Source organism: Excalfactoria chinensis, chromosome 3, assembly GCF_039878825.1.
Source record: "Excalfactoria chinensis isolate bCotChi1 chromosome 3, bCotChi1.hap2, whole genome shotgun sequence".
In the NCBI taxonomy this organism is placed as follows: Eukaryota; Metazoa; Chordata; class Aves; order Galliformes; family Phasianidae; genus Excalfactoria; species Excalfactoria chinensis.
Window position 1 is genome coordinate 1,900,619 of NC_092827.1, and position 11,198 is coordinate 1,911,816.

The 11,198-nt window shown below is 41.5% G+C and overlaps 1 protein-coding gene across 1 annotated transcript; it reads right to left on the bottom strand.

Moving 5' to 3' along the window:
- Positions 1 to 426: 426 nt before the first annotated feature.
- On the bottom strand, positions 427 to 10,985 carry RHAG (Rh associated glycoprotein). The gene is made up of 10 exons (XM_072332484.1): positions 10,794 to 10,985; positions 7,355 to 7,541; positions 6,408 to 6,558; positions 6,101 to 6,248; positions 5,382 to 5,545; positions 4,735 to 4,872; positions 4,131 to 4,252; positions 3,918 to 4,003; positions 3,218 to 3,291; positions 427 to 2,267 (listed from the first exon to the last, which is right to left on the bottom strand). The coding sequence occupies exons 1-10, from the start codon at positions 10,897 to 10,899 to the stop codon at positions 2,190 to 2,192; spliced, it is 1,254 nt and encodes a 417-aa protein (XP_072188585.1). The 5' UTR covers positions 10,900 to 10,985; the 3' UTR covers positions 427 to 2,189.
- Positions 10,986 to 11,198: the final 213 nt, after the last annotated feature.

Consider the following 11,198-nt stretch of genomic DNA (forward strand, 5'->3'; position numbering starts at 1 on the left):
ACAGAGCAAGGGGAAATTATTTCTAACTAAAAGAGGGGAGATTTTAACTGGATATAGGGATTTTTTATTTTATTTTATTTTATTTTATTTTATTTTATTTTATTTTATTTTATTTTATTTTATTTTATTTTATTTTATTTTATTTTATTTTATTTTATTTTTTCTAACAGGAGTAATGAAACACTTGTATAGGTTGCCTGGATGTGTGGTGCATTCCCTATACCTGGAAACATCCAAGGTCAGGCTGGATGGGACTCAGCACCACCTGCTGCCACTTGGGTCACTGGAGTAAAGGCCGGGTCATTTTGCTTTCTTGGATGATGCCCCATAAAACATTTAAAGCTTATATCCAACTGTGTGCTAATTGGTGTGTTTCTTCTGCACCTCTGCAAAGTAGGTAAAAAGGCACTGTGAGACTCATTCTTTCCACACGCAGACAAGATTTAATTATTAACTAGGGGTAATACTGACTCTTAGGTTGTGAGATGAAATGGTGATTCTGAGACCTGTGCAGAACTTCAGAACATGTACAGCATTTCCCTGCACGTACGAGACTTGCCAGGTTATTGGAAAGATGCTGTGGGACTGGAGGTGTCTCCAGAAATGCAATGGGAGAAGGAAATAAACCCCCAAGCTCCACTGTCCTTGCCTGCTCAGCCCTGCTGGTTCCTTCTAGTAGGTCTCTGGCTCATGCAGTGCCAGCAGGCAGTGAGTGAGCTGAGTAGTGTGAGTCTATTAAGATGAGGGTGATGGGCTCTGAATAGCTTTTCCCTGCAGGACACATCCCCACTAATAACTGTGACATCAAGTTCAACACGGGTGACCTTTATTGATACTGATTAATGTTATGCTTTGCTTCCTCCATGCTAATGAAAGTTTATTGGTTCTTTTTCCATCATCTTGATGTTTTTGGGGTTAAGGGGAACACTTATCCTAAATAATCACCACCTATTTGCATCAAAATATACACTTAAGAACATTCTAAGCCATCTTGCACAGTTTCCTAGGCTAAACTAGGCTTCTTTCCTGAAAACAACAGCTGGGTTAGGTGGGATAGATTTCCATGTAGAAGGGCTCATCTCTCTGTTCTACCTTTTGAGAGACCCTGAAGAAGTAATAGTTGTTTCTCACTGAGGCATTCCTTTGCAGTCAGAACCCAGTGCAATTAACTCATGGCTACATGTGAATAAATGACCCCCTGAATCCTCGGATAGGATTTCAGCTGTACCTACTATATTTATAAAGTTCTCTGAGGAAAAAGTGCACAAGCAGAATAGGAATAATCTGTACGACATTCTGTATGACAGTCTTCCCCTTCAATCTGATAACTAAGCCCTTGTCAGCAAGGGTTCATCGAGGGAAAGTCCTGACTTAGAAATTTCATTTCTTTGTATGATAAGCTCACCTGCTTGGTTGATGGAGGGAAGGTGGCAGACAGAATCTTTATGGATTTTAACAAACCCTTTGATGCTGTCCCTCATGGCACCCTTCTGGACAAATTCCCCCACTGTGAGTTGAACAGATTTATGGTATGCTGGTTCTAAAGGTATTTGAACGTGTCCAGAAGAGGGCAGCAAAGCTGGTTAAGGGGCTGGAAGCTGTGTCTTACTTGAGAGGTTGAGGGCAGAGAGGTGACCTCATTGATCTCTGCATCTTTCTGAGGGGAGGAGGCACGGGGAGATGTTGGTCTCTGCTTCCTGGAAACCAATGGTGGAACATGTGGGAATAGCACAGAGCTGCACAGGGAGGCTCAGGTTGGGCATCAGGAAAAAATTCTCTACTGTGAGGGTGGTCAAACACTGGCACGGGCCTAGAGATGTGGTTGATACCCCATGACTAGCAGCGTTCTAGAGACTGTGAAATATTCTGTATATCCTGTAAAAGGCTTGAAAGACAATGGTTGTTTCATTGTCTGTATTGACTCACTGACGGTGAATGGTAAAATATAGATAACTTTGTAATTCGTGTTGTTGTTTTTTTTCCAAGAAATACATTGGGAAGATCAAATTGCTTTGCCTGAACTTGACATAATGACCATTTCTGCTAAAATCAGCTTTCTTTTTAAACTTAGAGAAATATAGCTACCTACTGCTCCTTCTGGAAGATATTTGGGGTTAGAAAAATTTGGGGGTGTTGGTTTTTATCATGAGAAACAGAAAAGAGCATCGTAAGGACACATATATGTTTTTCTACATGGTAGCTTCAAATCTGCTGTGCTCATCGTAGTGGTTGGAATTAATTTCGTGCAGTTTCTCCTCTTCTGGAACCTGTCGTAGAAACCAAAGAACAGTTCAGTTGATGAGATAAAGACATCCATTTTATCACAGAAGGAGACAGAAGTGTACTGAGAATGTAATTCTGTTTGCACACACTACGTGTCTATTTATTAACTGTAAGGAATTTACTGACACTAAGGGACCTTCAAGTGAGCAGCGTAGTTACTATTGCTGGTCAACGCAGGCTGTGAGTTCTTCAACCTTGATTTAAAACTTTCATTCTCCTGTCAGTTTGTATCACTTTTATATGACAGAGCTATTCAGACTATTCAGACCTTGCTGAAAACCAGTGCTCGTTGCTTTTCCAATGTCAAACAGCAAACAGCTTGCAGAACTGACATTAACATTTTTTCTTTATTTTTTCTCTTTCCTGAGTGTCACGTCTACAGCTGATCATAGAATCAAAGGGTCACAGGATCAGAGAATCATAGAATAGCTTGGGATGGAACAGACCTCAAAGATCATCCAGTCCCAGCCCTCTGCTACGGGCAGGGTTACCCACCACTAGGTCAGGCACCAGCTCAGACTGTCCAGGGCCCCATCCAGCCTGACTTTGAGCACCTCCAGGGATGGAGATCCACTGATCTTTTGATTCACAACTTCCCTCTGAGCCACAAGCATTCTATGACTAAAAGACAAATTGCTTGGCTTGTACTGGAGTTTAGTTCATTAAAAAATTAATAAAATCTTGTTGGTGGTTAACAACATTTTGTTGATGTGTACTGTATATAAGATATAGAGCTTTAGCTTGGATGTAGGCAATTAAACATCCTTGGTAACCAGTGTGGAATAAGAAAACTCTTTAGATTTTAATTAACTAAGACTAGGCAATGTGTTTGAAAGTTGACTGATATGCAAACTTCAGTGTGTTGTATCTCTTCTAACATGATGAAACTATTGTTCCTTTGTTGTGGTTGTTTTAACAGTGGTTTGTATCTCACCTCCCAGTAAGCAGAGTCATCAAAGCAGTTCTGGTCAGATACTTGTCCCCAGATGGGCAGCTTTAAAATAGCACCTGCGGATAAAATGACCTCATAAGTTGAATAAAACAATGCCCAAAAATGCATTTTTCAGATATGTCCTGGAACAGAATTATACACTCATAGAATCACCAAGGTTGGAAAAGATCTCCAGGGTCGTCCAGTCCAATTGTTGACCTACCACCAACATTTCCTCACTAAAACATGTCCCTTAGTACAACTCTGGGGCTAAGGAAGGCACCACTATCCAGCTGTTGGGAGGTCATACGTTACAGTGGTTTATTTAACAATATTAAGTCAAAAGAAATCACTAAAATATCTCAGCTGTCTCTTTTCCATATGCAAAGCAGAAAAGATAAGAAGTATGGTTGAAATCCCACTGGATACGGGCCAGGTGTGCCTCTCCTGTAAATCCTGTGTTGTATCTACTAGTCCACTACGGATGTCTCAGACAACCTAGTGTAGAATGAGACACCTATATATGAGTAACAGAATCACATGAAAACATGGGACACCTAATGGGACATGACCTTATCTCAAACTAGTTTCTGTTCAGAAATTGTTAGGTTGAAATTCTCCACGAGCACATCTCTAGCATCACTTATATCCCAACTGCTGTGTGCAGTTGTGAACTGCATATGTGAACTGTATGTGAACTGACCTGTCAGTGCTCCACCGAGCAGTGCAATTCCAATTGTGCTGCCCAAGGCAGCAGCCTGTTTGCCAGCAGTAAGTTGGACACCTTTCCTGAAACAGACAGGAAAACAAATCAACAATAAAAACTATGAAAGTGCAGAGTGAGATTTGGAGAATGGAAAAGTAAAATAGACCTTCCGTAAAGGGGACTTCTTTCTCTTTTCTGGGTATAACTTACTTAGTTTCGGGTCGTATCGCAGTTACTATGATGCCTGCAATACCTCCCAGTATTCCGGGTAAGCCATGTAAATTATGGACTCCACATGTATCTTGAATTTTCAGCTTGGATGCCAAAACAGGCTGAAATGAGGGGAAATATAAAGCTCATGGTGAGTTTCGTCTCCACTCTGCCAAGAATGACACTCAAAAGAAAGTAACAGAGCAGACCAAGAAATGATTGGACACTTTTCAGATATACAAAGTGTAGCCTTAAAATCTGTTATTTTCCCTTTTACTGTGAAATTATACAAAGAGAGAAAATTCAATGAGTATCTCTAGTGGTACTCCATTGTCCAAGTTACCATCATAAATATAGCACTGCAGGACACAGAACGTCAGTGATATTCCCAATGTCAGTGATATTCCCAATGTCTTCAGGCACAGAAGTTATGCCATAAGAATATGTTTTAATCACATGCATTTTGAAATAATTATTTGAAAATAATAGAGAATTTACTCTCTGTAGTGTATCAGCCAGTTTCTTTCTATTAAAGAAAGCGAGCTCCAGTAAAGCTGGTGAAGCAGAAAGTAGGTGAGAGCAGAGGTAGGTCCTGGGTACTTACAGTCAGGAAGCGGAACCCAAGGACAGAGATGATCCCAGCGATGCTCCCAATGAGCATAGCAGCAAAAGGGTATATTGTCAGGTCAGCACAGGTACCCACTGCTACTCCTCCTGCCAGGGTGGCATTTTGAATGAGAACCTGCACAGTGCACAACCATGAAGATGCTAGACGTGGAACAGAGGTTTGTTTTGGGGCTGAATGACTTGTAAGGGATTTTTACAGTGAAAAACAACCAGGAATTTAAAACAGAGTTCTGTGTTAAGTGTTGAGGGTGCTGTTTCAAAGCAGTTTTAAGCCAGCAGATCTCTTTTGGGTACTACAAAACAAAAACTCAGGCAAGATCATCTTTGGAATAAGACCCAAATATTCTTCTTAATATTGAACCACAGCAGGTTCTGCAGACATGAGAGTGGAACCATCCTGACAGTATCTAGAAGCATTCTATTCTTCAGACACAGTGATCCCATTGGGGAAGTAAATCACATACATAAAGCAGAGTGGGTTGACTCGGAGCGCAGTATGACATTGCAGCTTTCTGAAGCATAACAGCCCTAGTTGTGTCTGCAGTGTAAGGGCTCCAGGTAGCTCATGGATACTGGAAACCAATAAATTTCCTGATTTAGCAGAGGTAGTGGTAGGACTCTTACCATACTGAATTTGCCTCTTTGATCCAGCAGGCTGGAGATGGCAAATGTTATAACAGCACATGCCGCCAGGGCGTAGTAAGTGTTGATAATTGTTATAGACTTGTCATTTTCATCTGCAATTGCAGAGTTAAAACTGGGCCAAAAAAGCCAAAGGAACAGGGTACCTGGATGGGCAAAAATCAAAACAAAATGAGGACCCTTAGGTCACAAGAGGCATTTCACTGTGAAAGATACAACACAACAGCACTAAGTACATGAAATGAGGAAGATGGTCAATGAAAATGTAAAATAACCTGAAATGCTGGAAGAAATAGCAGCCTATGGCAGAAGCTTTTGACTTTGGCAGTTGGGACTTTGATGTGACAAATCTTACTGTAAGACTTTAACGTAATGCCAGCCCTCACCATGTCCCACACATTGTTAGAGCTCACTATCACTGAGCAGAATATCACTATGCCTGAGCAGGATGCATTATCCAGGGAGTTCACAAGTAAATCTTTGGTCATTTTGTAATGCAACTGATAGCTTTCAGTTGATAAATTGATCTATGTGTAGATATCGTGGGCAGAGGGATCAAAACCCAATTCAACACCCATGTGGTTTCTAACATTCAGTAGTAGGGAAGCATAATAATAGGTGATCATAAAAGCATATAGATGAAAGAGGGATGGAAAGCTGTTCACCTCTCAGTATTACTTCACTGTGCTTCTTTTACTTACCAATCATGGCAAATATGTCTGAGTGATAGCTAGATTCCTCATTTTCATGCTTGTTTTTCAAGCCAGGACGATACAAGATGAGTGTTACAGCCAAGCCAAAATAAGCTCCAAAGGCATGGATGGTCATTGAGGCTCCAATATCTGTGGCCTGTATCAGGGACCCAAAGTAGTAGCACAACATTTACACAACAAAGAAATGAGGATTTGATGAAAGAAAACCCAGCATGGCTGGAAACATTACACAGTGAAAAGGAGTTATAACAGGAAAGTGTGAGATCAGGAAACAATTATTTCTTAAGAGTTGTACCTGAAATATTTCCGTAACTAGATGTTCATTGACTGCAAAGACTGTGATCTCCAGAAACGTCAGGAGAAGCATTTGAACAGGGTTGGTTTTCCCCAGAACTGCTCCAAATGAAATCAAAGCAGTTGCTGTGCTGAAGTCTGCATTTATCATGCTGAAGGTGAGAAAACAAAGGCAAGCAAACCAACAAGAAATGAGAGAGAGAATCAGCTTAATGGGACCTGAAATAAAGGTGTATTCAAACTTGTTGGGTTGTGTGGGCTTCATACAGAAGGCTGAGGAGAAAACTTGGGGAAGTTGCCTCCTACTCAGCTATCTGAGATTACAGCCAAAATTTGTGTTGAAGATGTCTGTCCTCATCCATTAGGGTTGAGGTTTCTTTCAAAATCTACAAGTTTTCCTAGAAAGCAGAACTGCATACATGGGAAACACTCTGAGACCCTGCTAGAAGCAAGATGGATCAATGGAGGAGGGATTAGAAGCCCCTAGAGGCATTACTTGTGAAGTCCCTTGTTCTGAGGTTGGGCTCCAAGCCCTGTGTTTGCACAAATTATTCCTCCCTAAGGAGGAGAAAACCTCATGTGTGGACTGACGGACTGCTTAAGCCTTTCCTTTGCGACCCCATGTGCCATGGAGGAACAGATCCTGCATGGGTGCAGGAGGGATCTGCACTACTGCTGATAATTCTCCACAGCTCCAGACATTCCAAGCAGTCTCTCTACATGGCTTATGTTCCACACGTAACTTGTCAACTCAGATTTCATCTCATATTCCCTTGACCCAGTGCAGCAGGTGCTGCCATTTAGGTGAAAGACAGAAAGGTTGATAGCAATGTTCCATCAGAAGTTGATGAGTTTGGAAGGCTAATCTCACAGATGTTGTATCTTTATTACTGTATACTGTATATGTTAAGGGATAGAAATTTCATTCCTGGAAAATTTCATCTGTACCTTTTGACGCCGACAGGAATTTTCCCTCCTTTACCCCCGTGCAAAAATCCTTGCATTAGAGTTCCCCACTGAAGACCAAAGGCGGCAATGAGCATGTTGATGCCAACACTGGTGAATCCATATTTCTTCAGAAAGGTCATCAGGAAACCAAATCCGATAAATATCATCATGTGGACATCCTTAAAGACTGAAAGAAGAAAATGTCTGAGTAGACAGCAACTAGAGGGAAGGCTGTCTAGAGATAAAGGAAGATTTAGCTGAAAACTGAAAGGAATCTACACTCATGTTATCAGTGTGACCTGTTGTCCCATCCATTCTGACCTGCATATTATCTGAGCTTTTGGAAAAAAATGGGTTATTTTTATACTTTGTTATTATGCAAGGAACACTACATCTCTATGTGGGTATAATTAATATGCCCACAGCTTTCATCTGGACCTGAAGCTACCTGGAACATCACAGCTTCACATCCTTACAGAAATTTTCATGTTCTGGCCAGCTCCAAAACTGTGCAAGAGGTTGTTTTGAGAGTCTACTTGTTGGCACAGGGCAAAAGTATGCCTGTGGTTCATAACAACGTGCTGTACAACACACTGAGTTCTTCAACTGCCTACTTTAAATTTAACAGCTTATATATGGCCTTAAGTGTCTTAACGTTGCTAAGTAGCATAAACGTAACCCTCCTGCAAATACCATTTTTTCTTTAAAACGTCAGTATTGTTGTTGAGCCATTTAGTCCTTCTTTGAACTTTTCTTTTTAAAATTTTTACATTTTTAGCATTTTTATGAGTTTAAGTGTAAACTAAATTTATCACCGTAGAATCACAGAATCAAAAATTTGTGGGTTGCAAAGGCCCACAGTGCTCATCCACTTTCAACCCCCTGCTATGTGCAGGGTCACCAACCACCAGAGTAGGCTGCCCAGAGCCACATTCAGCCTGGCCTAGTTTACAGAACTACTTACCAAACTCCTGTGTTGTACCTACTACTTGTTTTAGGAGAGATAGAAACAGCTCTTCTGTTGGGGCTTCCACTCTTGTATATCTTGTATTGCAGTATTCCATGAAAGTTAATATCTGCCTTTGAGCTAAAGTGATTTCCATGCTTCAAAGTGCCTTCAAAGTACGGAAGTGGTTTCACACTTAAAGAGGGTAGATTTAGATTGGATAAAAGGAAAATGTCTTTCACAGTGAAAGTGGCAAAGAATTGGCGCAGTGTGCCTAGAGATGTGGTTGATGCTCCATTCATGTGTTTAACATCACATTCAATCTTACCTAGATTATTAGATGTTTAAGTAACCTGACACCACACATGAGCAAAAGAACAGGTTTCAAAAACACCTTGATGGAGGAACTTAATTTTTGCAGTAACCTCCTATGGGGTTTCTTTGTGCTCAGCTCTCACTTGAAGTGTTCTATAAGGAATCTTACCCCAGACCCAAATATGACATGTAACCAATTTCACAAGTGAAGGCTTCCAACTCATCTAGTCCATTCCTTGTTCTCCTGCTACCTTTTGCACTTTCTGTTAAAGAATGAGTCGGTCTAGAATGATTTGTAATGATGGAGAAAGCAAAGGAGTTTGGAATAAGCTGTTTCAGTCACTAGTTGTGTTTAACAGAATGTGGTACTTTTGTGAGGCAGGAAGGGAAATACAGAGAAAAACACTCCAGGAGATCTGTACAAAGTGACTGTATGTGATTCTGGCAAGGCTGCCAAAGACCAATGTACTGATTTCCCTGCAGGGTCCCTGCACAGTAGTCAGTCTAAACACAAATACACTTAAACAGCTACACGTATGCTTAAACTGCAACTCTGTTCTGCTGAAAGGAGTTACCTTACAAACTGAAGGCAAGGGGTACAGACTGTTTATAGATAGATGAATCATGAGTCCATGGTAATACATTAAATGCTGTTGCCAGCACTGATGAAATCCCACAGGAGTACCTGTGAAACCATCTCAAACCCATGTCCGGCAGATGAAACTAAACCTGTGAGCTACAGCTGAAGTTACCCTCTCAGGGCTCCTTGGGATAACATGGAAGGAAGTTTGAAGCCACCAGACTGGGAACTCAGGGAAGGTCTTGACTCAGGATATATCCCAGACCATCTACACAACTCTGCCATTAACTGCCTGCCAGGTGCTTCTGCAAAATGGTCGTGTGCACTTTGCAGATAGGGATGCTTGAGAAGATGGTTTACAAGTGTAAATACAGGTGTTAGGACATTCTTCTTCTTTCCTTCCAGTTGTTTACCAAGGATTAGATTTTCATACTCCTAGGTCAGCATTATAAAGTCCAACATCAAGTCTGTGATGTTTTCTTTGTTTATATCTAAGTTAGCAAACTGAACAGCCCAGAGCCTGTCCTCTGCCAAAAGGGCACATGGCATACATGCTCTTCCCTCCCAAAGCATTGCTCCCATGTTGCCTACCACGAATAACCTCTGCTTTTGCTATGCTTAAAGCCATGACTAGGAGGAGGTCAAAGTGCTGATCTACCTGAGCCAGCACCATGCCAGAGTCTTGCTAGTGGTTCTGTAAGGTGAACAGCTGGGTACAGTGTACAGATTACAGCACAGTCACACACTGCCTGTGAAGGAAGGCAGACAGAGGGGAGACAAGGCAAAATTTCTGTCATGCTTAGACAGTGAAAGACTTCGGGCAATCCCTAACTTAATAGCTTGCATTTAAGATGGCACAGACATCTCCCTCTGGAAGACCTGAAGTTCAATAAAGAAGTATCACAGCAGTGTAAATGGCCACTCAAGGCTGTTAAACTGATACAATAAGCCCAAGGCTCTCAGGCACCTTTCTTCATTTTACTTGGTAAAGGAAACTCCAAGAAAGTATGGGTCAAGTTAGTACAGAGCTGGGAGGTATGACATTTAGGAGAAGGCAGTTTTCTGTGTTCTTGTAGGGACAATGGACCTTAATCTGAGTCTGAAGGATACATGACCTTAAAAACATCCTTCTGGCTTACTAAATTTTACCAGGATTCCCCAAAACACTATTGTTTTGTGGCTATATTTGCTGTTGTGCTGTTTTGGAGGATAGCCAGAGAAGAGGTAGGCAGAGAGGTATTTTAGGAAATAGCTATATTACTAGTGCTGCAGTACAATACACTACTGTGTATTTACAGAGCAATATAACATAAATATATCAACATGTCACTGTGCCACAGTATAACTGTCTGAGATGCTAAATTACTGAGTAGTTGTAGCTGTAGCCTGGCTCACAGTGGGCCAGGGATCATTCCCAGCATGTGCACAACCTGAATTCACCTTTGAAGTCTAACAGCTTTCACCCCTCAGAGGATTCTTTGCCCCATGGTCTGCCTTTCTTTTCAAGCAGTGTTAGTTGATCCCCTAAGTTATTCAGCAGTCTCAGTTAAGATTAGTTGAAAGCAATTCTAAGTTCTATGAATCTCATCAGTACTTACACGGATACAAACTGATGTCATCAGCATCATACTCCACAAATAGCCCAAACAAAACGATGAAGACCACTTCTAGAAGAAGAGCGATGATCGAGAACTTGAACCTCATGTTGGTGTCAAGGGCTGAAGGCACTGCAGGAGAGCTGGAGGCTGCAAGGACCTGATAAAGGACGCTTGCCTTTGACTGAGCTGCCCAGTTCTGTGGGTCTGGGTGATACAGCCAAAAAAAAAAGAGAGACAGGCAAACCAACCGTCACACCCACTATGGGAGGGAAACAGTACGGGCCAATATTGCCAACTCCGTTTCCCAGGCTACTTCTGTGTATGATATTAAATGGCTTAAATATTCCTCAGTTTGCAACGCCAAGCATCTTCTTTAGCCACAGATACGTTCTGTGTTTTCTTATG